At 47.3% G+C, this 25,373-nt stretch overlaps 1 protein-coding gene across 4 annotated transcripts in view; it reads left to right on the top strand.

Annotated features, from left to right (window-relative positions):
• The window catches only part of vgll4b (vestigial-like family member 4b), a 111,826-nt gene that overhangs the window by 31,928 nt on the left and 54,525 nt on the right, over positions 1 to 25,373 (top strand). The window contains exon 1 of one of the 4 annotated variants that reach the window (XM_064967463.1): positions 10,755 to 11,291. The exons of the other annotated variants lie outside the window; for them this stretch is intronic. Coding sequence (XP_064823535.1) covers positions 11,210 to 11,291 — 82 coding nt within the window. The 5' untranslated portion in view covers positions 10,755 to 11,209. Of the gene's footprint in view, positions 1 to 10,754; positions 11,292 to 25,373 lie in introns of those variants that run through there. 4 annotated transcript variants of the gene reach the window in all.

The raw sequence follows: 25,373 nt of genomic DNA, 5'->3' as shown, positions 1-25,373 counted from the left end.
CCGTTACTAACCGGTACCCCTGTATATAGTCCCGTTACTAACCGGTACCCCCTGTATATAGCCTCATTATCCCCTGTATACAGTCTCGCTATTGTTATTTTACTGCTGCTCTTTAAATACTTGTTACTTTTTATTTATTTTTCATGTTTGTTTAACTGTAATGTTGGTTAGGGACTTGTAAGCGTTAGCATGTGACTGATTTGACTGCGGGCTGCTTGGGCTATTGTCTTCTATGGTGGCTGGGGTTAGGAGACACCCACACACACACACACACACACACACTGTCTGTAACCCACACGCACACACACACCCACACACACACTGTCTGTAACACACACCCACACACACACTGTCTGTAACCCACACCCACACACACACTGTCTGTAACCCACACACACACACACACACACACACTGTCTGTAACCCACACACACACACACTGTCTGTAACCCACACACACACACACACACACTGTCTGTAACCCACACACACACACACAGTCTGTAACCCCCCCCCCCCACACACACACACTGTCTGTAACCCCCCCACACACACACACACTGTCTGTAACCCACACACACACACACACACACTGTCTGTAACACACACACACACACACACACACACACACACACACTGTCTTAATAGGACTGGGCCAGTCTGTCAGACATTTCGCCAGACAGGCAGACTAGTTGTATGACCAGGAAGACTCTATGGAGTGTGAGTGTGTTCAGAGAGAAACACGGTAGTCTACTTTAACATCAGTAGTTTTCAGCATATGAGAGATGTGATGTGTCGATTTATATATAAAATTCCAACATGATTGACTGTACTTCACTGTAAAGTAACTTACTGTTAGGTGTTCATGAGGCAGGCACACACACCACACACACATTGAGAAGGGATTAATCGTTAGAATAGCTAGTAGCTAGCTACGTTTAGGAGTTTGTGTTAGGTGTGTTTTGTTACGAGTCTGAAGTAATTAGCTAGTAGCTACAGGTTTAGAATTATTATAGTTTGAATATAACATGGCCAGAACATGACATGGCCAGAACAGGACATGGCCAGAACAGGACATGGCCAGAAATATTTACGTTATTCATTTTGGGTGACGGTACCATGTTTATTTAGGCACAGGAACTATCTTTTAAGACGTTTTGAGCTAAAATTCTATTAAGATGAACAAGAACTCCAAGCAGTAGGTCATTTTGAGGTGCTTGTATTCCGGTGAGCTTCTGCCCAAGTCAAGTACTGGTAGTGACTACAGGTTTAGAAGGGTTTTATACTAGAGCAGGTCAGGACATTTCCAAGGAAGAGGTGTGTCTCAACAACAACAGAAAGGGTGCGTGTGTGTGTGTGTGTGTGGGCAGCCCAGGTTTCATAGGTTTCAAATGAAACGGGCCCCAGCTGCCCCCCCCCCCCCCCCACTGACTGTGTTGGTGTGCCCACAGCAGCAGCCTTAAGCCTAGACAAGGAGGGGGTGGGGACAACCATGCTGATCACAGGGAAGGTTGGAATGAGTGGGGGGGCTTGGATTTGGCTGCCATGGCAACCTAGTAATACCAGGGTCTACAGCCCGGTAGGAGCCTGGCAGCATGAGTTACATTAGTTCTGTAATACCCTCGCACTGACCTCATGCTGCTGGCTGCACTACCCTCACACTGACCTCATGCTGCTGGCTGCACTACCCTCACACTGACCTCATGCTGCTAGTTAAACTACCCTCACACTGACCTCATGCTGCTGGCTGCACTACCCTCACACTGACCTCATGCTGCTAGTTAAACTACCCTCACACTGACCTCATGCTGCTGGCTGCACTACCCTCGCACTGACCTCATGCTGCTAGTTAAACTACCCTCACACTGACCTCATGCTGCTGGCTGCACTACCCTCACACTGACCTCATGCTGCTGGCTGCACTACCCTCACACTGACCTCATGCTGCTGGCTGCACTACTCTCACACTGACCTCATGCTGCTGGCTGCACTACCCTTACACTGACCTCATGCTGCTGGCTGCACTACTCTCACACTGACCTCATGCTGCTGGCTGCACTACTCTCACACTGACCTCATGCTGCTGGCTGCACTACCCTTACACTGACCTCATGCTGCTGGCTGCACTACTCTCACACTGACCTCATGCTGCTGGCTGCACTACCCTCGCACTGACCTCATGCTGCTAGTTAAACTACCCTCACACTGACCTCATGCTGCTGGCTGCACTACCCTCACACTGACCTCATGCTGCTGGCTGCACTACCCTCACACTGACCTCATGCTGCTGGCTGCACTACTCTCACACTGACCTCATGCTGCTGGCTGCACTACCCTTACACTGACCTCATGCTGCTGGCTGCACTACCCTCACACTGACCTCATGCTGCTGGCTGCACTACCCTTACACTGACCTCATGCTGCTGGCTGCACTACCCTTACACTGACCTCATGCTGCTGGCTGCACTACCCTCACACTGACCTCATGCTGCTGGCTGCACTACTCTCACACTGACCTCATGCTGCTGGCTGCACTACCCTTACACTGACCTCATGCTGCTGGCTGCACTACCCTCACACTGACCTCATGCTGCTGGCTGCACTACCCTTACACTGACCTCATGCTGCTGGCTGCACTACCCTCACACTGACCTCATGCTGCTGGCTGCACTACCCTCACACTGACCTCATGCTGCTGGCTGCACTACTCTCACACTGACCTCATGCTGCTGGCTGCACTACCCTTACACTGACCTCATGCTGCTGGCTGCACTACCCTCACACTGACCTCATGCTGCTGGCTGCACTACCCTCACACTGACCTCATGCTGCTGGCTGCACTACCCTCACACTGACCTCATGCTGCTGGCTGCACTACCCTCACACTGACCTCATGCTGCTGGCTGCACTACCCTCACACTGACCTCATGCTGCTAGCTGCACTACCCTCACACTGACCTCATGCTGCTAGCTGCACTACCCTCACACTGACCTCATGCTGCTAGCTGCACTACCCTCACACTGACCTCATGCTGCTAGTTGAACTACCCTCACACTGACCTCATGCTGCTAGTTGAACTACCCTCACACTGACCTCATGCTGCTAGTTAAACTACCCTCACACTGACCTCATGCTGCTGGCTGCACTACCCTCACACTGACCTCATGCTGCTAGTTGAACTACCCTCACACTGACCTCATGCTGCTAGTTAAACTACCCTCACACTGACCTCATTGACCCAGGAAACAGCAGAGGGAGCACGCACCCATCTACTTCGTCCGTGGATCTATTGGGGCGGTAAGCAAATTGAAGTGGGTCTAGGGTGTCAGGTAAGGTAGAGGTGATATGGTCCTTATTAACCTCTTGATGCTATGGGGGCGCTATTTCATTTTTGGATGAAAAACGTTCCCGTTTTAAACAAGATATTTTGTCACAAAAAGATGCTCGACTATGCATATAATTGATAGCTTTCGAAAGAAAACACTCTGACGTGTCCAGAACTACAAAGATATTTTCTGTGCGTGCCCTAGAACGTGAGCTTCAGGCAAAACCAAGATGAGACGGCATCCAGGAAATGAGCAGGATTTTTGAGGCTCTGTTTTCCATTGTCTCCTTATATGGCTGTGAATGCGAGAGGAGTAAGTCTGCCCTTTCTGTCGTTTCCCCAAGGTGTCTGCAGCATTGTGACGTATTTGTAGGCATGTCATTGGAAGATTGACCATAAGAGACCACATTTACCAGGTGTCCGCCCGGTGTCCTGCGCCGAAATTGGTGCGCAAAAGTCAGCTGCAAGTATTTTTCCATGGAATTTAGAGAAGAATGCAAGCTTCCACGAACGATATATCAATGAAGAGATATGTGAAAAAACACCTTGAGGATTGATTCCAAACAACGTTTGCCATGTTTCGGTCGATATTATGGAGTTAATTCGGAAAAAGTTTGACGTTGTAGGTGACTGAATTTTCGGTTAGTTTCGGTAGCCAAATGCGATGTACAAAACGAAACGATTTCTCCTACACACAGACGCTTTCAGGAAAAACTGCGCATTTGGTATGTAACTGAGTCTCCTCATTGAAAACATCCGAAGCTCTTCAAAGGTAAATGATTTTATTTATTTGGTTATCTGGTTTTTGTGAAAATGTTGCGTGCTAAATGCTACTCAAAATGCTAAGCTAGCTTAGCATACTCTTACACAAATTAGTGAATTGCTATGGTTCAAAAGCATATTTTGAAAATCTGAGATGACAGTGTTGTTAAGAAAAGGCTAAGCTTGAGAGCAGGCGCATTATTTTCATTTTATTTGCGATTTTCAGAAATCGTTAACGTTGCGTTATGCTAATGAGCCTGAGGCTTTAGTCACGATCCCGGATCCGGGATGGGGAGTTTCAACTAGCCTCGCAAAGCACTTCATGATGACCTTAAGTCAGTGCTATGTGGCGATAGTCATTTAGTTCAGTTACCTTTGCGTTCTTGGGTACAGGAACGACGGTGGACATCTTGAATGAAGTGGGGACAGCAGACTGGGATAGGGAGAGGTTGAATATGTCCGTAAACACTCCAGCCAGCTGGTTTGCTCACGCTCTGAGGACGCGGCTCGTCTGGGCCGAGGGCTTTGCGAGAGTTAAAGCGTTTAAATGTCTTACTCACGACGGCCACGGAGAACGAGAGCCCACAGTCTTTGTTAGCGGGCAGCGTCGGTGGCACTGTGTTGTCTGGGAGCAAGACGTCGGTGTCCGCGGCGGGGCTGGTTTATTTTTGTAGTCCCTATCATCTCTGTCTGACCATCTATCATCTCTGTCTAACCATCTGTCTGACCATCTATCATCTCTGTCTGACCATCTATCATCTCTGTCTGACCATCTATCATCTCTGTCTGACCATCTATCATCTCTGTCTGACCATCTATCATCTCTGTCTGACCATCTATCATCTCTGTCTGACCATCTATCATCTCTGTCTGACCATCTATCATCTCTGTCTGACCATCTATCATCTCTGTCTAACCATCTGTCTGACCATCTATCATCTCTGTCTGACCATCTATCATCTCTGTCTGACCATCTATCATCTCTGTCTGACCATCTATCATCTCTCTCTGACCACCTATCATCTCTCTGACCACCTATCATCTCTCTGACCACCTATCATCTCTCTGACCACCTATCATCTCTCTGACCACCTATCATCTCTCTGACCACCTATCATCTCTGTCTGACCACCTATCATCTCTGTCTGACCACCTATCATCTCTGTCTGACCACCTATCATCTCTGTCTGACCACCTATCATCTGTCTGACCACCTATCATCTGTCTGACCACCTATCATCTCTGTCTGACCACCTATCATCTCTGTCTGACCACCTATCATCTCTGTCTGACCACCTATCATCTCTGTCTGACCATCTATCATCTCTGTCTGACCACCTATCATCTCTGTCTGACCACCTATCATCTCTGTCTGACCATCTACCATCTCTGTCTGACCACCTATCATCTCTGTCTGACCATCTATCATCTCTGTCTGACCACCTATCATCTCTGTCTGACCACCTATCATCTCTGTCTGACCACCTATCATCTCTGTCTGACCATCTACCATCTCTGTCTGACCACCTGATTGTCTGTAGACCCTGCTACATACGTCTCCTGTCTGATTGTCTATAGACCCTGCTACATACGTCTGGTGTCTGATTGTCTGTAGACCCTGCTACATACGTCTCCTGTCTGATTGTCTGTAGACCCTGCTACATACGTCTCCTGTCCGATTGTCTGTAGACCCTGCTACATACGTCTCCTGTCTGATTGTCTGTAGACCCTGCCACATACATCTCCTGTCTGATTGTCTGTAGACCCTGCTACATACGTCTCCTGTCTGATTGTCTGTAGACCCTGCCACATACGTCTCCTGTCTGATTGTCTGTAGACCCTGCTACATACGTCTCCTGTCTGATTGTCTATAGACCCTGCTACATACGTCTCCTGTCTGATTGTCTGTAGACCCTGCTACATACGTCTCCTGTCTGGTTGTCTGTAGACCCTGCTACATACGTCTGGTGTCTGATTGTCTGTAGACCCTGCTACATACGTCTCCTGTCTGATTGTCTGTAGACCCTGCTACATACGTCTCCTGTCTGATTGTCTGTAGACCCTGCTACATACGTCTCCTGTCTGATTGTCTGTAGACCCTGCTACATACGTCTCCTGTCTGATTGTCTGGAGACCCTGCTACATACGTCTCCTGTCTGATTGTCTGTAGACCCTGCTACATACGTCTCCTGTCTGATTGTCTGTAGACCCTGCTACATACGTCTGGTGTCTGATTGTCTGTAGACCCTGCTACATACGTCTCCTGTCTGATTGTCCGGAGACCCTGCTACATACGTCTGGTGTCTGATTGTCTGTAGACCCTGCCACATACGTCTCCTGTCTGATTGTCTATAGACCCTGCTACATACGTCTCCTGTCTGATTGTCTGTAGACCCTGCTACATCCGTCTCCTGTCTGATTGTCTGGAGACCCTGCTACATACGTCTCCTGTCTGATTGTCTGGAGACCCTGCTACATACGTCTCCTGTCTGATTGTCTGGAGACCCTGCTACATACGTCTCCTGTCTGATTGTCTGTAGACCCTGCTACATACGTCTGGTGTCTGATTGTCTGTAGACCCTGCTACATACGTCTCCTGTCTGATTGTCTGGAGACCCTGCTACATACGTCTCCTGTCTGATTGTCTGGAGACCCTGCTACATACGTCTCCTGTCTGATTGTCTGTAGACCCTGCTACATACGTCTCCTGTCTGGTTGTCTGGAGACCCTGCTACATACGTCTGGTGTCTGATTGTCTGTAGACCCTGCTACATACGTCTCCTGTCTGATTGTCTGTAGACCCTGCTACATACGTCTGGTGTCTGAGCCGTTGAATTGCGACTCCACTTTGTCTCTGTACCGACGTTCTGCCTGTCTGATTGCCTTACGGAGGGAATAACTACACCGTTTGTATCTGACCATATTCCCAGTCCCCTCGCCGTGGTTAAATGCGATGTTTTGCATGATTGCTGCCATCTATCCACGGTTTTCCATGTTTAATAGTCTCAGTGGGTACATCTCCTATACACTTCCTTATAAACTCACTCACCGAATCAGTCTATACGTTGATATTCCCTGTGGCTACCCGGAACATGTCCCAGTCCGAGTGATCAAAACAATCTTGAAGCATGGATTCCGATTGGTCAGACCAGCGTTGAATAGACCTTAGGGTTTCTGCCTTTGGGACGCTGGCCTTCGAGGCAATGCTCCTCTGTCCAGTGTCTTTGCCCGTCTTAATCTTTTCTTTTTATTGGCCAGTCTGAGATATGGCTTCTTCTTTGCAACTCTGCCTAGAAGGCCAGCATCCCGGAGTTGCCTATTCAGGGTTGACGTTGACACTGGTGTTTTGTGGGTACTATTTAATGAAGCTGCCAGTTGAGGACTTGTGAGGCATCTGTTTCTCAACCTAGACACTCTAATGTACTTGTCCTCTTGCTCAGTTGTGGAGACATCTACTACCAGTATCAGATTAGAACCATAATGGAGACTAGACATCTACCACCACTATCAGATTAGAGACATAATGGAGACGTCTACCACTATCAGATTAGAACCATAATGGAGACTAGACATCTACCACCCAACTACCACTATCATATTAGAACCATAATGGAGACACCTACCACTATCAGATTAGAGCCATAATGGAGACTAGGCAACTACCACCCCACTATCAGATTGGAGACATAATGGAGACTAGACACCTACCACTATCAGATTAGAGCCATAATGGAGACTAGGCAACTACCACCCCACTATCAGATTAGAGCCATAATGGAGACTAGGCAACTACCACCCCACTGTCAGATTAGAGACATAATGGAGACATCTACCACTATCAGATTAGAGACATAATGGAGACATCTACCACTATCAGATTAGAGACATAATGGAGACATCTACCACTATCAGATTAGAGACATAATGGAGACATCTATAGCACTATCAGATTAGAGCCATAATGGAGACATCTAGCACTATCAGATTAGAGACATAATGGAGACATCTACCACTATCAGATTACAGCCATAAGGTTCAAACACAGTGTAGCGACTTTAACCCAACTAAACTGTTAGTCTTGGTTTGTCACTAGATCAGGGTTCAGGTCCCAGTCAAGGAATTCACTTCAATGTGTTTTTTTTTTTTTTTTACAGATAAATTGGGAATAGTTACAGGAGAGAGGAGGGGGGGGGGGTGAATGAGCCAATTGGAAGCTGGGGATAATTAGGTGGCCATGATGGTATGAGGGCCAGATTGGTAATTTAACCTGGACACAGGGGTCAACACCCCTACTCTTACAATGAGTGCCATGGGGATATTTGTCTCTATTCACTGCCCTGGGGCATTGGGATATGTGTCTCTATTCACTGCCCTGGGGCATTGGGATATTTGTCTCTATTCACTGCCCTGGGGCATTGGGATATTTGTCTCTATTCACTGCCCTGGGGCATTGGGATATGTGTCTCTTCACTGACCTGGGGTATTGGGATATGTGTCTCTATTCACTGCCCTGGGGTATTGGGATATTTGTCTCTATTCACTGCCCTGGGGTATTGGGATATTTGTCTCTATTCACTGCCCTGGGTTATTGGGATATGTGTCTCTATTCACTGCCCTGGGGTATTGGGATATTTGTCTCTATTCACTGCCCTGGGGAATTGGGATATGTGTCTCTATTCACTGCCCTGGGGTATTGGGATATTTGTCTCTATTCACTGCCCTGGGGTATTGGGATATGTGTCTCTATTCACTGCCCTGGGGTATTGGGATATGTGTCTCTATTCACTGCCCTGGGGTATTGGGATATGTGTCTCTTCACTGCCCTGGGGTATTGGGATATTTGTCTCTAATCACTGCCCTGGGGTATTGGGATATTTGTCTCTATTCACTGCCCTGGGGCATTGGGATATTTTATTTCAGACCAGAGGAAAGGGTGCTTCCTACTGGGCCTCCAACGCCACTTCCAGCAGCATCTGGTCTCCCATCCAGGGACCCAACCCTACTTATCTTCAGAAGCAAGCCAGCAGGGTGGTATGCTACTATTTAGTAAACATAATTTACTAACGGCTCATATCATATGCCTATGTATATGCTTGTGAAAACAAAGAGATGCAATTGTAGAAAATGTCTGCTGTGGTTTTTTGACCCTGTGTCTCTATGTTTCTACTGTGAATTAGCTGTCAAGAACTGTGACGAAGCTGGTAGCTGGGAATGAAACGTCTTTGTTGACATGTTGGCCGCGAAGCCGTCTGTCAGGTAGTGGTTTTCTGTGCCACTAGAGGGCGGTAGAACATCACTGTACATTGTCCTGGAATAACTGTGGAAGCTCTGCAACTGATTTCTACATGAATTTACTTTGAAAATAAGGTCTAATATGATTCGGGAAGATATTTGGTCAATTATCAGGACATTTGCATTTTTCTACCATCAAAATGAAGAAATACAATGTTGTATTTGAAGATTTGAGTAGTGGATTTTGAGGAACGGTTCTATACAATACAGAATACTACAGACGTTATAGGTGCCAAACTGTTTTGTCTTCAAGAAAACAATAGTTCACAGTGAACGTCCATCTGTTTGGAAGCAGGAACCAGGTTGAATGCGTTCTGAATAGAGCTCTCTTTGTATGTTGTTTTGGCCAAAACTGCACTGTTTCCTGTCGGCCAAATTGTACATGGGCTACTAGCCCCGCCTTGTTTTTGCTTTCTTTCTCCCAGCTCTCTCCCACACTCACTGGCTCCCACCTCCTCTTCAGGGCCGGAATACTGCATTTGGGGCACAGACCTTCCCCACACACAAATAAAAATAAATCTGCGAACTCCCGGCATTTCAACACATTATGCCATGGTGTAGAGAAAAATGTGCAATGTTTTAATGAGATTCTACACATTCTGTCATGATGCTAAGAAAATGCAATTTAAAGATAATTTCCTGCAGTTCTTCACTTTTTGCCATGAGGCGGGGTGGAAAATGAGCAGTTTTTATTGCTCATGATTTTGTTCACATTTTGACATGAGGCTGAGAATGTTAGTTTTAAAGCTAATTTCCCTCCAATTCTACACTTTTGTAAAAAAAAAAAAAACGTTACCACCTTTTTCCTCCCCAAATACGATCTTGTCTCATCGCTGCAACTCCCCAACGGGCTCAAGAGAGGCGAAGGTCGAGTCATGCGTCCTCCGAAACTTGACCTGCTAAGCCGCGCTTCTTAACACCCGCCTGCTTAACCCGGAAGCCAGCCGCACCAATGTGTCACACCGTTCAACTGATGACTGAGGTCAGCCTGCAGGCGCCCGACCCGCCACAAGGAGTCGCTAGAGCACGATGAGACAGGTAAAGCCCCCCTCCCTCCCGGCCAAACCCTCCGGACAACACTGGGCCAATTGTGCGCCACCCTATGGGACTCCCGGTCACAGATGGTTTTGATACAGCCCGGGATTGAACCCGGGTCTGTAGTGACCCCTCTACCACTGCGATGCAGTGCCTTAGACTGCTGTGCCACTCGGGAGGCCCAATTCTACACTTTTTCGCTATCATATGCAAATGTTTTGGTGGAGGGAGGGGGGGGGGGGGTTGGGGGCCCCGGGGGGCCCCCTGGGGGCCCATGTGTTGGTAATCCAGCCCTGTATCTTTTCCCTCTCTCACCCCTCACTGGTCCTGCAAAAAAAAATCCCTGACATCTGAGGAGCTCCCGGGATTGAGCGAGCATGCTCTGAGGAAACGGGTTCCTTCGAGTCATACCAAGCTGAGCCTGCGTGTCAGTACAGTTGACTTTACAGCTGGCTGTAAGGTTAGGAAGAACTGGCACTACCTTTTTTTTTTGTCTGAACATACATTTATACATTCTTTACAAGTATTATACAAACTCCATTTTAATTTTTTTTTTGTCGGGAACTATTTAAAAAAAAAAAAAAAAAGCGTTTTGAACCTTGATTCGATGATATTATTTTTGCGCGTAGAAAACTTGAGCTGAAGGCTGGGCCTTTTTTAACTGCTCTGTGTCGACCGACTCGTCCACGTAAATTAAACCGACTGCGGTCGCATCATTTTCCTCTCGACTCGGGTTGGAAGCAAAATAAAGTCTTTTTTTTTTTTCTTTCTTTATTTGTTGCTAAAACTGTTAAATGCTTGTTACAAAAATGGATCTGTTGAATTATCAGTACCTGGACAAAATGAACAACAACATCGGCATACTCTGCTATGAAGGTAAACACATTACTTTTAATCAACTCCGTTCATTTCTTGATTAGGAAACTGTTTTAACACGTGAAATTGCAACAACATAATGACATAAAACACAACATTAAAATCAAAAAAGCTGAGAAATGTTATGAAGTAATAAAAGTTTCATGATTTGTGTTTTAAATAAATCGGAAATATCACCCCCCCCCCCTACTACTGCTGTAGATGTGTTGCATACTCATGGAATAATGTGTTTTCTATCGTAGAAGATCTTAAACATATTCCAAGTGTTATAGTAGCAGTGTTTTGAACTGAAACCTAGTGAACTGAAATACAACTTTTTCATGCCAGGGAATAATTCCTCTAGAAATGTGGGATCTGACCTCGTTTCCATTCGGTCGGCCCCCCCTCCCTGGCCACTACACCGATGTTGTACTGTTGAAACTAAGATTCAAAACACCCACGTCTCTTATTGATCATCAGAGGATCTGTCATCCGAGTGTAATTTGTTGTTGTTCAGTCGTGTGTGTGTGTGTGTGTGTGTGTGTGTGTGAGAATATCGGCTCTTACTGACACAGGTATTATTGACTCACAGGAATGATAGAGAGGATTTGCTCAGTATTAAATTTGAGTATTTTTGTTATTATCTAACCGGTGGACAATTTGGTCATCCATTTGCACGTGTGTGTGTGTGTGTGTGTGTGTGTGTGTGTGTGTGTGTGTGTGTGAATATCAGAACACTACATCTCCTCCACTGACCCAGATTCAAGTTGACTCTCAGGAATTATACCGGCTGTGTAATTAGTCTGACACACTCACCATTTCGCCGAGTCAAGTCATTTTGTCTCCGTCCTCTGCTTTTATTAGGTAATAAATAGTAGCAGGCTTCTCCAGACAGAGATGGACTTTACATGCTCTGTTTTGACTGTTGTTGGTTAGGCCCGTCTGTGGTCCATTGTTCCTCCGTTGTGGACCATAATCACACATTATTTACATATTTCACTCCAGCACGGTGGTTGGTGAAATCCATGGGGCTTTTTTTTTATAAGGAGAAGGATCATTGTGGATATTCACTATAAGCTAAGTGATGTCCTGCATTGTCATTACTTCTTGTTTAACAACAGGGTGTGAGGCAGATGGTCATCATGACTAGAGGGTCCAGTATGTAAGGGCCTGTAGGTGTTTGGGTGAGGGCCTGTAGGTGTTTGGGTGAGGGCCTGTAGGTGTTTGGGTGAGGGCCTGTAGGTGTTTGGGTGAGGGCCTGTAGGTGTTTGGGTGAGGGCCTGTAGGTGTTGGGTAATGGCTCTGAGTCTAGTGGTTCAAATACTTAGTAGCTCTAGTTATGCTTGTTTTAGCCTTCCTGTTGCAATAAAACCAATAGAAACGTCCCTAAAGTACAAACACTGACCTTGTGGCACTCAAGCTAAAAACAAAACGCATTTGAAATAGTATTTGAACCCAGGAAGGTGTGCTGAAGAGGGTGCCAGTGTAGGGGTCACGGCCCCGAGCACCGTCAAACTCAACTCTGGACCTCAAAGCCAGTTCCACTGTGTGTGTTTTCATTGTTCCCCTCTAATGAGGGACTGATTTAGACCTGGGACACCAGGTGGGTGATTCCCCTCTAATCAGAGACTGGTTTAGACCTGGGACACCAGGTGGGTGATTCCCCTCTAATCAGGGACTGGTTTAGACCTGGGACACCAGGTGGGTGATTCCCCTCTAATCAGGGACTGATTTAGACCTGGGACACAAGGCTCCGGCCCTCACAGGGCATTGTTGCCCAGACTTGGTCCTCTGGACTCCAAGTGGTGCCCGTTTTGTGTTTTGACCGAACTACACTGCCGATTCAACTAATCATCAAGCTTTGATAATTTGAATCAGCTGTGTTGAATTAAGAGTTGACTCCACCCTGCCCTAGCAACTAGCCCTCCTGTTGCTGCCCGTCACTAGCTGGCTGTCAGAGGTGTAGACAGACATACCATGCATGCTTTCCTTCCTGGGTTCAACATGATCTCTCTCTCCCTCGGGTGTCTCTCTGTCTCCCTCGGGTGTCTCTCTGTCTCCCTCGGGTGTCTCTCTGTCCCTCTGATTTCGCTCAATTGCTCTCTGATATCTCTTTCTCTCTCTCTAATCTCACGCTCTCTGATCTCGCGTTCTCTCGTTCGCTCTCTCGCTCTGATATCAATTTAAATTCATAGGTTTCCCATGCCAATAAAGCCCTATGTTTACATCTCTTACCTCTCTCTATCTCTCTTTCTGGTTTCTCTATCCGATGTCTGTGAGGTGGAAAATTGGAAACAGAGAGGATGTACTGGTATGTCAATAGAATGACTCATCAGACCGACAATCACAAACCTTAAATCCACCAGCATGCCCACTTCCTGGTTTGGCTACTGCCTGCATCACTCCATTCCCTATGGGCCCTGGTCCAAAAATAGTGTACTATATAGGGCCTGGTTTAAAAATAGTGCACCAAATAGGGAACGGAGTGCCATTTGGAATGACATGGTGATGGCCTACATGCTGCTGCTGGTACATTAAACCTGCCTGTCACCCTGACCGGGCCTTAACCCCCCCCCCCCACTTGAGTTCATCCAGCATGCTGCTACCTAAGGGGCTTCTCAACATTCCATCAGTGGAATGAACAGTAGTATCAGGATCTGGCTTTCGCACTATATAAATCACTGTGAGCTTACAGAGAGAAATATCGACAGTGCCCGTGCGTAAAGCGTGTTTTCTTCTTTTGGCTCGATAACTCCAAAAGTTTTTGGATGTGAAATCAAACAACAATGACTATCAGTGTAGACTGTCAGCTTTAATTTGAGGGTAATTTGATGCATATGAACCATTTTGAAGTTACAGCTCTTCTCGTACATCGTCTGCCCCATTTTTAGAGGAGCTAAAGTAACGATACAAATTCACTTGTGTATTGAAGTCGTAAAAAGTCGGGACGAAAATGTGGGTCGATCGATTTTGCTGCCAACTAATTGCCACCTCATTAACCGGTCAACAACCGTAACCCCCCCCCCCCCCCCCCCGAACAGTAAAATGAAGTGACAAACAGAAAATACTATCAGAGATCTGTATATAATGGTGAGATGCTTATCTTTTCCCCTTAACGATGGGAGTCCCCCCCCCCCAAAAAGGCCCATAGGATTACATTGGGTTTATTATGGACAGATTTTGTCGAGAGTGAAACCTCTCGCTTTGCCTCTTCCTCTCTGATACCAATGCATACAAAGACCAGATATTTTGTCATTAAGATTAAAGCTATTGTTGCTTCCATTTACGCTCTATCATCTCACAGTCAAAATAGACTATATTATTTACCTCTACGGGATCGGTGTCCCTCCCCCGGGCCGGAGGAGCTAACTCCATTAGCATGACGTCGTCAGTAACAAGAACATTTCCCAGAACATAGACATGTCTTATATGGGCAGAAAGATTACATTTTTTGTCCAATTTACAGTAGCTATTACAGTGAAAAGATAGCATGCTATTGTTTGTTTGAATAGACGACAAAACACTTATCACGGCAACTGGTTTGATACAGTCACCTCTGAAGGTAAATAATGTACTTTCATTCAGTAATCTTGCTCTGATTTGTCATACTGAGCGTCCCAGAGATAATATGTAGCATAGTCTTGTTTGATAAAATCAATTTTATATTTAAATGTAGGAACTGGGTTCTACAGTTTGAACCCCTGCAGTGTCTGGGCCCACACCCACCCCACCATCTAGGTTAGTGTCTTTTCAGTAGGGAAGCTAATTTTCCATCGTTTTTGACCTTCATAAGTGCAAACATCTGCCCAAATGTGCCGAAATTAGACAATTGATACGTTTTCAGGTACATAACTATAGAGAATATAAAAAATGATATGGTAATAAATAAAAAAATGTACACACCCTGAATCAGTCTGAAGATTTGCATGTACACTGCTGCCATCTAGTGGCCAAAATCAAAATTGTGCTTAAACTTCAATATTATATTATGGCCATTCTCTTGCTTTTCAAAGCTGGAAGCAAAACATTTATTAAAAAATGCATGTTTTTTTAGTCTGTATTATCTTTTACCAGATCTAATGTTATAACATCTCATGTCTTGAGATGTTGCTTCAATATATCTAATCTAATGTTATATTCTCCTACATTAGTTTCAGATTTCCACAAATTTCAAAGTGTTTCCTTTCAAATGGTATCAAGAATATGCATTGCTTCAGGTCCTGAGCTATAGGCAGTTAGATTTGAGTATGTCATTTTAGGGGCAAATTGAGAAGGAAGAAAAAGGGGTGGATCCTTAAGAGGTTACGGCCAATAATCTTCCAAATGCAAATTACACAGTTCTAAGCAGCCTAATATGAGCAGTTGTGGGATGAAAGTCTCTGTGAGAGAAACTTACAAAGCGGGGGAGTCTAATAGCAACAACTGTAGTGGGTTGTGATTAGGGATGCACGATATATCGGTAAGCATATCGGAATCGGACGTTATTAGCTAAAAAAATTCCAACATCGGCATCAGCTGGAAAAAGGGGGAGGCTTGCAAGCTTAAGAACACCATCCCAACCGTGAAGCACGGGGGTGGCAGCATCATGTTGTGGGGGTGCTTTGCTGCAGGAGGGACTGGTGCACTTCACAAAATAGATGGCATCATGAGGTAGGAAAATTATGTGGATATATTGAAGCAACATCTCAAGACATCAGTCAGGAAGTTAAAGCTTGGTTGCAAATGGGTCTTCCAAATGAACAATGACCCCAAGCATACTTCTATAGCTGTGGCAAAATGGCTTAAGGACAACAAAGTCAAGGTATTGGAGTGGACATCACAAAGCCCTGACCTCAATACTATAGAAAACTTGTGGACAGAACTGAAAAAGCGTGTGTGAGCAAGGAGGCCTACAAACCTGACTCAGTTACACCAGCTCTGTCAGAAGGAATGGGCCAAAATTCACCCAACTTATTGTGGGAGGCTTGTGGAAGGCTACCTGAAACGTTTGACCCAAGTTAAAAATTTAAAGGCAATGCTACCAAATACTAATTGAGTGTATGTAAACTTCTGACCCACTGGGAATGTGATGAAAGAAATAAAAGCTGAAATAAATAACTCTACTATTATTCTGACATTTCACATTCTTAAAATAAAGTGGTGATCCTAACTGACCTAAGAGGGATAAATGTCAGGAATTGTGAAAAACTGAGTTTAAATGTATTTGGCTAAGGTCTACGTAAACTTCCGACTTCAACTGTGTGTGTGTAAATATAAAAACCTACAGTCGGAAGCTCGTGGCAAATCTGTCAGTGAACAACATGCTGCCAAAACAGGCCTTTCACTATATTTCAAACGTGGGTTGGAGGAGCAAATGGCTCAAACAGAAATATTTATGTGACTGTGGACTTGGAAAATATTTAATCAACTTCCAAATTAGGCCTATTGAGTGAACAGCATTGTCTGTAAAAACTATAACGAGTGAGATCGGCGTTTTGGCACGAGCACATCGGCCTTTGCCGGTGAGTGAGCTGCGAATCATTGGGTGAAACTGGAACGTTTCCAAGATTGTAATTTCCTCCTGACATTGTACAATATGCGTGTCTCCTCCAACACCAGACACCTAGGATATTGATGGATTCAAGATGTTTTTATTTTTAAATTTTTATATAGATCTCTGATTCTCAATTTGTCAATGTCAAAGTAGCCTGACATTTCACTCATTTATTATTCAGCTAATGTCTCCTGTCGTGTAAAATGACAGACGAATGCATTTTTATTAAAAGGCCCAAATGTTTTCCCGGACCTTAGAAGATAATTCTGCTCCTCGACTTGTTCTGCTGTAGTCTAGACCTCTATGTACATGATATAAATGCAATGCTTTATTATCAATGAGATTTGTTCGTTACCTCCAGCTCACCTGACGTTACACTGCCTCCAGCTCACCTGACGTTACACTGCCTCCAGCTCACCTGACGTTACACTGCCTCCAGCTCACCTGACGTTACACTGCCTCCAGCTCACCTGACGTTACACTGCCTCCAGCTCACCTGACGTTACACTGCCTCCAGCTCACCTGACGTTACACTGCCTCCAGCTCACCTGACGTTACACTGCCTCCAGCTCACCTGACGTTACACTGCCTCCAGCTCACCTGACGTTACACTGCCTCCAGCTCACCTGACGTTACACTGCCTCCAGCTCACCTGACAGAGTAGAGAGACTGGCTGTCTGGAATTGTGGACAGAGTAGAGCCTGGTCTGCTGAGGGAGGTCTCTCTCTCTCGCTGTCTTCTCTTGAGAGCCTGGTCTGCTGAGGGAGGTCTCTCTCTCTCGCTGTCTTCTCTTGAGAGCCAGGTCTGCTGAGGGAGGTCTCTCTCTCTCGCTGTCTTCTCTTGAGAGCCTGGTCTGCTGAGGGAGGTCTCTCTCTCTCGCTGTCTTCTCTTGAGAGCCAGGTCTGCTGAGGGAGGTCTCTCTCTCGCTGTCTTCTCTTTAGAGCCAGGTCTGCTGAGGGAGGTCTCTCTCGCTGTCTTCTCTTTAGAGCCTGGTCTGCTGAGGGAGGTCTCTCTCTCTCGCTGTCTTCTCTTGAGAGCCTGGTCTGCTGAGGGAGGTCTCTCTCTCTCGCTGTCTTCTCTTGAGAGCCTGGTCTGCTGAGGGAGGTCTCTCTCTCTCGCTGTCTTCTCTTGAGAGCCTGGTCTGCTGAGGGAGGTCTCTCTCTCTCGCTGTCTTCTCTTGAGAGCCAGGTCTGCTGAGGGAGGTCTCTCTCGCTGTCTTCTCTTGAGAGCCAGGTCTGCTGAGGGAGGTCTCTCTCTCTCGCTGTCTTCTCTTGAGAGCCAGGTCTGCTGAGGGAGGTCTCTCTCGCTGTCTTCTCTTGAGAGCCAGGTCTGCTGAGGGAGGTCTCTCTCTCTCGCTGTCTTCTCTTGAGAGCCTGGTCTGCTGAGGGAGGTCTCTCTCTCTCGCTGTCTTCTCTTGAGAGCCTGGTCTGCTGAGGGAGGTCTCTCTCTCTCGCTGTCTTCTCTTTAGAGCCTGGTCTACTGAGGGAGGTCTCTCTCTCTCGCTGTCTTCTCTTTAGAGCCTGGTCTACTGAGGGAGGTCTCTCTCTCTCGCTGTCTTCTCTTTAGAGCCTGGTCTGCTGAGGGAGGTCTCTCTCTCTCGCTGTCTTCTCTTTAGAGCCTGGTCTACTGAGGGAGGTCTCTCTCTCTCTCTCGCTGTCTTCTCTTTAGAGCCTGGTCTACTGAGGGAGGTCTCTCTCTCACTCGCTGTCTTCTCTTTAGAGCCTGGTCTGCTGAGGGAGGTCTCTCTCTCTCGCTGTCTTCTCTTTAGAGCCTGGTCTACTGAGGGAGGTCTCTCTCTCGCTGTCTTCTCTTTAGAGCCTGGTCTGCTGAGGGAGGTCTCTCTCTCGCTGTCTTCTCTTTAGAGCCTGGTCTACTGAGGGAGGTCTCTCTCTCTCGCTGTCTTCTCTTTAGAGCCTGGTCTACTGAGGGAGGTCTCTCTCTCTCGCTGTCTTCTCTTTAGAGCCTGGTCTACTGAGGGAGGTCTCTCTCTCTCGCTGTCTTCTCTTTAGAGCCTGGTCTGCTGAGGGAGGGCTCTCTCTCTCGCTGTCTTCTCTTTAGAGCCAGGTCTACTGAGGCAGGTCTCTCTCTCTCGCTGTCTTCTCTTTAGAGCCAGGTCTACTGAGGGAGGTCTCTCTGTTTTTGATGGATAACTACTTTGTTATAACACTTTCTATGACCTAAGGCATCGTTTGGTTCAGCCAGTCCTAACATAGCTCTGTGACCACCTGTGTCCTGGGTCTCTTACCCTGGCTGGCCTGTCATTGGCTCCATCCGGTCGGTGTCATCCGTTGTGGCTCTGTTGGGCTGAACTGGCTTCACTTCCTGCCCCTGCTAGCTGAGTTTAAAGTGTCGCAACGGTCTCTGAGCCAGCCCCTGCCCCTGCCCCTGCCCCAGCCTGCAGGGTGAAGGCTGACTGTCACCTTTCCTACTGAACAGGAGAAAAAATCTTGTTTGTGCACATTTGTGCCGTGCTCTGTGGAGATGTGAGAACCCATCGAGCTATGGGCCTTTGGCAGCCGTTGGGAGTGGGGCAACATTCTCTTTCTGTTGATATACGTGTGATTTAGTTAAGGGCTTCGGTGGGTAGCGTATGTATGTAACCTGCCTTCTCCCAGATCTGTCTGGGCCGTCATGTTCACTCCTTTTGGCACAGGACTGGGTAAAACCGCACGGACAGGACCGGGTAGAACCGCACGGACAGGACTGGGTATAACCGCACGGACAGGACTGGGTACAACCGCACGGACAGGACTGGGTACAACCGCACGGACAGGACTGGGTACAACCGCACGGACAGGACTGGGTACAACCGCACGGACAGGACTGGGTACAACCGCACGGACAGGACTGGGTACAACCGCACGGACAGGACTGGGTACAACCGCACGGACAGGACTGGGTACAACCGCACGGACAGGACTGGGTACAACCGCACGGACAGGACTGGGTACAACCGCACGGACAGGACTGGGTAGAACCGCACGGACAGGACTGGGTAGAACCGCACGGACAGGACTGGGTAGAACCGCACGGACAGGACTGGGTAGAACCGCACGGACAGGACTGGGTAGAACCGCACGGACAGGACTGGGTAGAACCGCACGGACAGGACTGGGTAGAACCGCACGGACAGGACTGGGTAGAACCGCACGGACAGGACTGGGTAGAACCGCACGGACAGGACTGGGTAGAACCGCACGGACAGGACTGGGTATCATGTAGCATTATTTTATGCTACACTAATAAAATAAAATCATGGAGACGGACGAGTTGGTTAGCGCTAGCTGGAGACGGACGGCTTGGTTAGGGAAAGCTGGAGACGGACGGCTTGGTTAGCGACAGCTGGAGACGGACGGCTTGGTTAGCGACAGCTGGAGACGGACGGCTTGGTTAGCGACAGCTGGAGACGGACGGCTTGGTTAGCGACAGCTGGAGACGGACGGCTTGGTTAGCGACAGCTGGAGACGGACGGCTTGGTTAGCGACAGCTGGAGACGGACGGCTTGGTTAGCGACAGCTGGAGACGGACGGCTTGGTTAGGGAAAGCTGGAGACGGACGGCTTGGTTAGCGACAGCTGGAGACGGACGGCTTGGTTAGCGACAGCTGGAGACGGACGGCTTGGTTAGCGACAGCTGGAGACGGACGGCTTGGTTAGCGACAGCTGGAGACGGACGGCTTGGTTAGCGACAGCTGGAGACGGACGGCTTGGTTAGCGACAGCTGGAGACGGACGGCTTGGTTAGCGACAGCTGGAGACGGACGGCTTGGTTAGCGACAGCTGGAGACGGACGGCTTGGTTAGCGACAGCTGGAGACGGACGGCTTGGTTAGCGACAGCTGGAGACGGACGGCTTGGTTAGCGACAGCTGGAGACGGACGGCTTGGTTAGCGACAGCTGGAGACGGACGGCTTGGTTAGCGACAGCTGGAGACGGACGGCTTGGTTAGCGACAGCTGGAGACGGACGGCTTGGTTAGCGACAGCTGGAGACGGACGGCTTGGTTAGCGACAGCTGGAGACTGACGGCTTGGTTAGCGCTAGCTGGAGACGGACGGCTTGGTTAGCGACAGCTGGAGACGGACGGCTTGGTTAGCGACAGCTGGAGACGGACGGCTTGGTTAGCGACAGCTGGAGACTGACGGCTTGGTTAGCGCTAGCTGGAGACGGACGGCTTGGTTAGCGACAGCTGGAGACGGACGGCTTGGTTAGCGACAGCTGGAGACGGACGGCCTGGTTAGCGACAGCTGGAGACGGACGGCCTGGTTAGCGACAGCTGGAGACGGACGGCCTGGTTAGCGACAGCTGGAGACGGACGGCCTGGTTAGCGACAGCTGGAGACGGACGGCCTGGTTAGCGACAGCTGGAGACGGACGGCCTGGTTAGCGACAGCTGGAGACGGACGGCCTGGTTAGCGACAGCTGGAGACGGACGGCCTGGTTAGCGACAGCTGGAGACGGACGGCCTGGTTAGCGACAGCTGGAGACGGACGGCCTGGTTAGCGACAGCTGGAGACGGACGGCCTGGTTAGCGACAGCTGGAGACGGACGGCCTGGTTAGCGACAGCTGGAGACGGACGGCCTGGTTAGCGACAGCTGGAGACGGACGGCCTGGTTAGCGACAGCTGGAGACGGACGGCCTGGTTAGCGACAGCTGGAGACGGACGGCCTGGTTAGCGACAGCTGGAGACGGCCGGCCTGGTTAGCGACAGCTGGAGACGTCCGGCCTGGTTAGCGACAGCTGGAGACGTCAGGCCTGGTTAGCGACAGCTGGAGACGTCAGGCCTGGTTAGCGCTAAACAAGAGGTCATTGTTTCGTGTTTGTTTTGACTCTTGTTTTATGTAACTGACTTTCATGCATTTTTTAAGTATTTATAAAAGGCATCACATGCCAGAGACTCAGTTTAGGTTTCAGAGAATGTAGTCCAGAAATATAATTTAGCAGAGACAGAGACATGGAGTCAATGCTTAGTTTCTGCTAAGAGAGGGTTGGGGGGGTTGAAGTTCTCCCCTTTCTGAGCCTCTAACTCCAGCCTTCCCGGCGTGTTTGAAGTCCGCCGAGGGCTCTCTCTCCCTCTCATCATGTAGAACTTAATATTCTTTGAATAGATCAAACACGCAGTGTTTCCCCTGACACAGATCTTTGTTTCATACCGCCCTGCTCTGTTCAGACGACAGGTTACCTTACTACTGTACAATAAAGGTTGACTTAGCTGTTTTTGGATTTACATTTACATTACATTTAAGTCATTTAGCAGACGCTCTTATCCAGAGCGAGACTTATCCAGAGCGAGCCAGACTTCTGACATCCAGTGGAACAGCCACTTTACAATAGTGCATCTAAATCATTTAAGGGGGGGGGGGTGAGAAGGATTACTTATCCTATCCTAGGTATTCCTTGAAGAGGTGGGGTTTCAGGTGTCTCCGGAAGGTGGTGATTGACTCCGCTGTCCTTTCACTTTGTTGTGTCATGCTCAAAGAGGAAAGGGCCTTCCCCGAACTGTTGCCACGAAGTTGGAAGCACAGAATCATCTAGAATGTCATTGTATGCTGTAGCGTTAAGATTTCCCTTCACTGGAACTAAGGGGCCTTGCCCCAGCCATGGAAAAATAGCCCCAGACCATTATTCCTCCTCCACCAAACTTTACAGTTGGAGCTTTGCATTCGGGCAGGTAGCGTTCTCCTGGCATCCACCAAACCCAGATTCATCCGTTGGACTGCCAAACGGTGACGCGTGAGTCATCACTCTAAAGAACGCGTTTCCACTGCTCCAGAGTCCAATGGCAGCGAGCTTTAACACCATTCCAGCCGATGCTTGGCATTGCGCGTGGTGATCTTAGGCTTGAGTGCGACTGCTTGGCCATGGAAACCCATTTCACGGAGCTCCCGTGCTGACGCTGCTTCCAGAAGCAGTTTGGAACTCTGTAGTGAGTGTTGCAACTTACGAGCTACGCACTTCAGTACTCGGCGTCCCGTTCTGTGAGCTGGTGTGGCCTACCACTTCGCGGCTGAGCCGTTGTTGCTCCTAGACCTTTCCACTTCACAATAACAGCACTTAGTTGACCAGGGCAGCTCCAGCAGGGCAGAACAAACTGACTCGTTGGAAAGGTGGCATCTTATGACTTTGCCACGTTTGAAAAGTCACTGAGCTTTTCAGTATGGAGATCGCAGGGCAGAAAATTGACCAACTGACTTGTTGGAAAAGTGGCAACCTGTGATGGTGCCACGTTTGAAAAGTCACTGAGCTCTTCAGTAGGGATGATTATTCTTTATTCTACTGCATATGTTTGTCTATGGAGATTGCATGGCTGTGCACTCGATTTTATGCACTCGTCAGCAACGGGTGTGGATAACATTTGAAGGTGTGTCCACATACTTTTTGTGTGTGTGTGTGTGTGTGTGTGTGTGTGTGTCTTATTTATATACAGTTGAAGTCGGAGGTTTAAATACACCAAATACATTTAAACTCAGTTTTTCACAATCTCTGATTGTGGACAGAGTAGAGAGACTCTACTAGTAAAAAGTCTCTGTCTTAGGTCAGTTAGGGTCGCCACTTTATTTTAAGAATGTGAAATGTCGGAATAATAGTTGAGATTTATTTCAGCTGTTATTTCTTTCATCACATTCCCAGTGGGTCAGAAGTTTACATACACTCAATTAATATTTGATAGCATTGCCTTAATTTTATTTTACTTGGGTCAAACATTCCACAAGTTTCCTTTAAATTGTTTAACTTTGGTCAAACATTTCAGGTAGTCTTCCACAAGCTTCCCACAATAAGTTGGGTGAATTTTGGCCCATTCCTCCTGACAGAGCTGGTATACCTGAGTCAAGTTTTTAGGCCTCCTTGCTCGCACACGCTTTTTCAGTTCTGCCCACAAATTGTCTATGGGATTGAGGTCCGGGCTTTGCGATGGCCACTCCAATACCTTGACGTTGTTGTGCTTAAGCCATTTTGCTACAACTTTGGAAGTATGCTTGGGGTCATTGTCCATTTGGAAGACCCATTTAATGTTCCTCCCTCATGATGCCATCTATTTTGTGAAGTGCACCAGTCCCTCCTGCAGCAAAGCACCCCCACACCATGATGCTGCCACCCCCGTGCGTCACGGTTGGGATGGTGTTCTTCAGCTTGCAAGCCTCCCCCTTTTTCCTCTGAACATAACAATGGTCATTATGGCCAGACAGTTCTATTTTTGTTTCATCAGACCAGAGGACATTTCTCCAAAAAGTACAATCTTTGTCCCCATATGCAGTTGCAAACCGTAGTCTGGCTTTTTTATGGTGGTTTTGGAGCAGTGGTTTCTTCCTTGCTGAGCGGCCTTTCAGGTTATGTCGATATAGGACTTGTTTTACTGTGGATATAGATACTTTTGTACCTGTTTCCTCCAGCATCTTCACAAGGTCCTTTGCTGTTGTTCAGAACGCATCTCCTTTCTGGGCGGTATGACGGCTGCGTGGTCCCATGGGTGTTTATAATTGCGTACGATTGTTTGTACAGATGGCACTTATATTTTATATTTATATACTGCAAAACCCTTCCGCACCACTGCACTTTGTATACCAGGGTTGGCTGGCCTTCTCTAGTCACTCGTAGGCTCAGTCACTGGTATACTTTTATTTACAAAACCATTTTTGTGTTTACTACCTTTTTATTTGGGCATTTTTATTGTTCAGAAATGTGGTGGGCCGTCTCTTAGTTCGCTGGACTTTATCCTGCTAACTGTTCCAAATGTCCAAACTGAATTTGGTAAAAGGGCTTTTATTTTTCTGCGCCGTCGTCTTGGAACACCTTACAAAATACTTTTAAACTGGAAGAACTTGTCCCGATTTAATCGGTCGACCTTGAACAGATGATGTTGAGATGTGTCTGTTACTTGAACTTTGAAGCATTTATTTGGGGTGCAATTTCTGAGGCTGGTAACTCTAATGAACTTATCCTCTGCAACAGAGGTAACTCTGGGTCTTCCTTTCCTGTGGCGGTCCTCGTGGGAGCCAGTTTCATCATAGTGCTTAATGGTTTTTGGGACTGCACTTGAAGAAACTGTCAAAGTTCTTGAAATATTCCGTATTGACTGACCTTCATGTCTTAAAGTAATGATGGACTGTTGTTTCTCTTAGCTTATTTGAGCTGTTCTTGCCATAATATGGATTTGGTATTTTATCAAATAGGGCTATCTTATGTATAACACCCCTACCTTGTCACAACACAACTGATTGGCTCAAACTCATTAAGAAAGAAAGAAATTCCACAAATGAACTTTTAACAGGGCACACCTGTAAATTGAAATCCATTCCAGGTGACTACTTCATGTAGCTGGTTGAGAGAATGCCAAGAGTGTGCAATGCTGTCATCAAGGCGAAGGGTGGCTGTTTTGAAGTATCTCAAATAAATATAGCAAATATATTTTGATTTGTTTAACACTTGGTTACTACATGTATTTTATTACATAGTTTGGATGTTTTCACTTATTTTACAAGGTAGAAAATTGTAAAATAAAAAAATAAAAAATAAAAACCTGGAATGAGTAGGTGTCCAAACTTTTGACTGGTTCTGTATTTATTACATCAACTAAC

This window comes from Oncorhynchus masou, chromosome 6 (assembly GCF_036934945.1).
Source record: "Oncorhynchus masou masou isolate Uvic2021 chromosome 6, UVic_Omas_1.1, whole genome shotgun sequence".
Lineage (NCBI taxonomy): Eukaryota > Metazoa > Chordata > Actinopteri > Salmoniformes > Salmonidae > Oncorhynchus > Oncorhynchus masou.
This window is presented reverse-complemented; position numbering and strand designations above follow the sequence as displayed.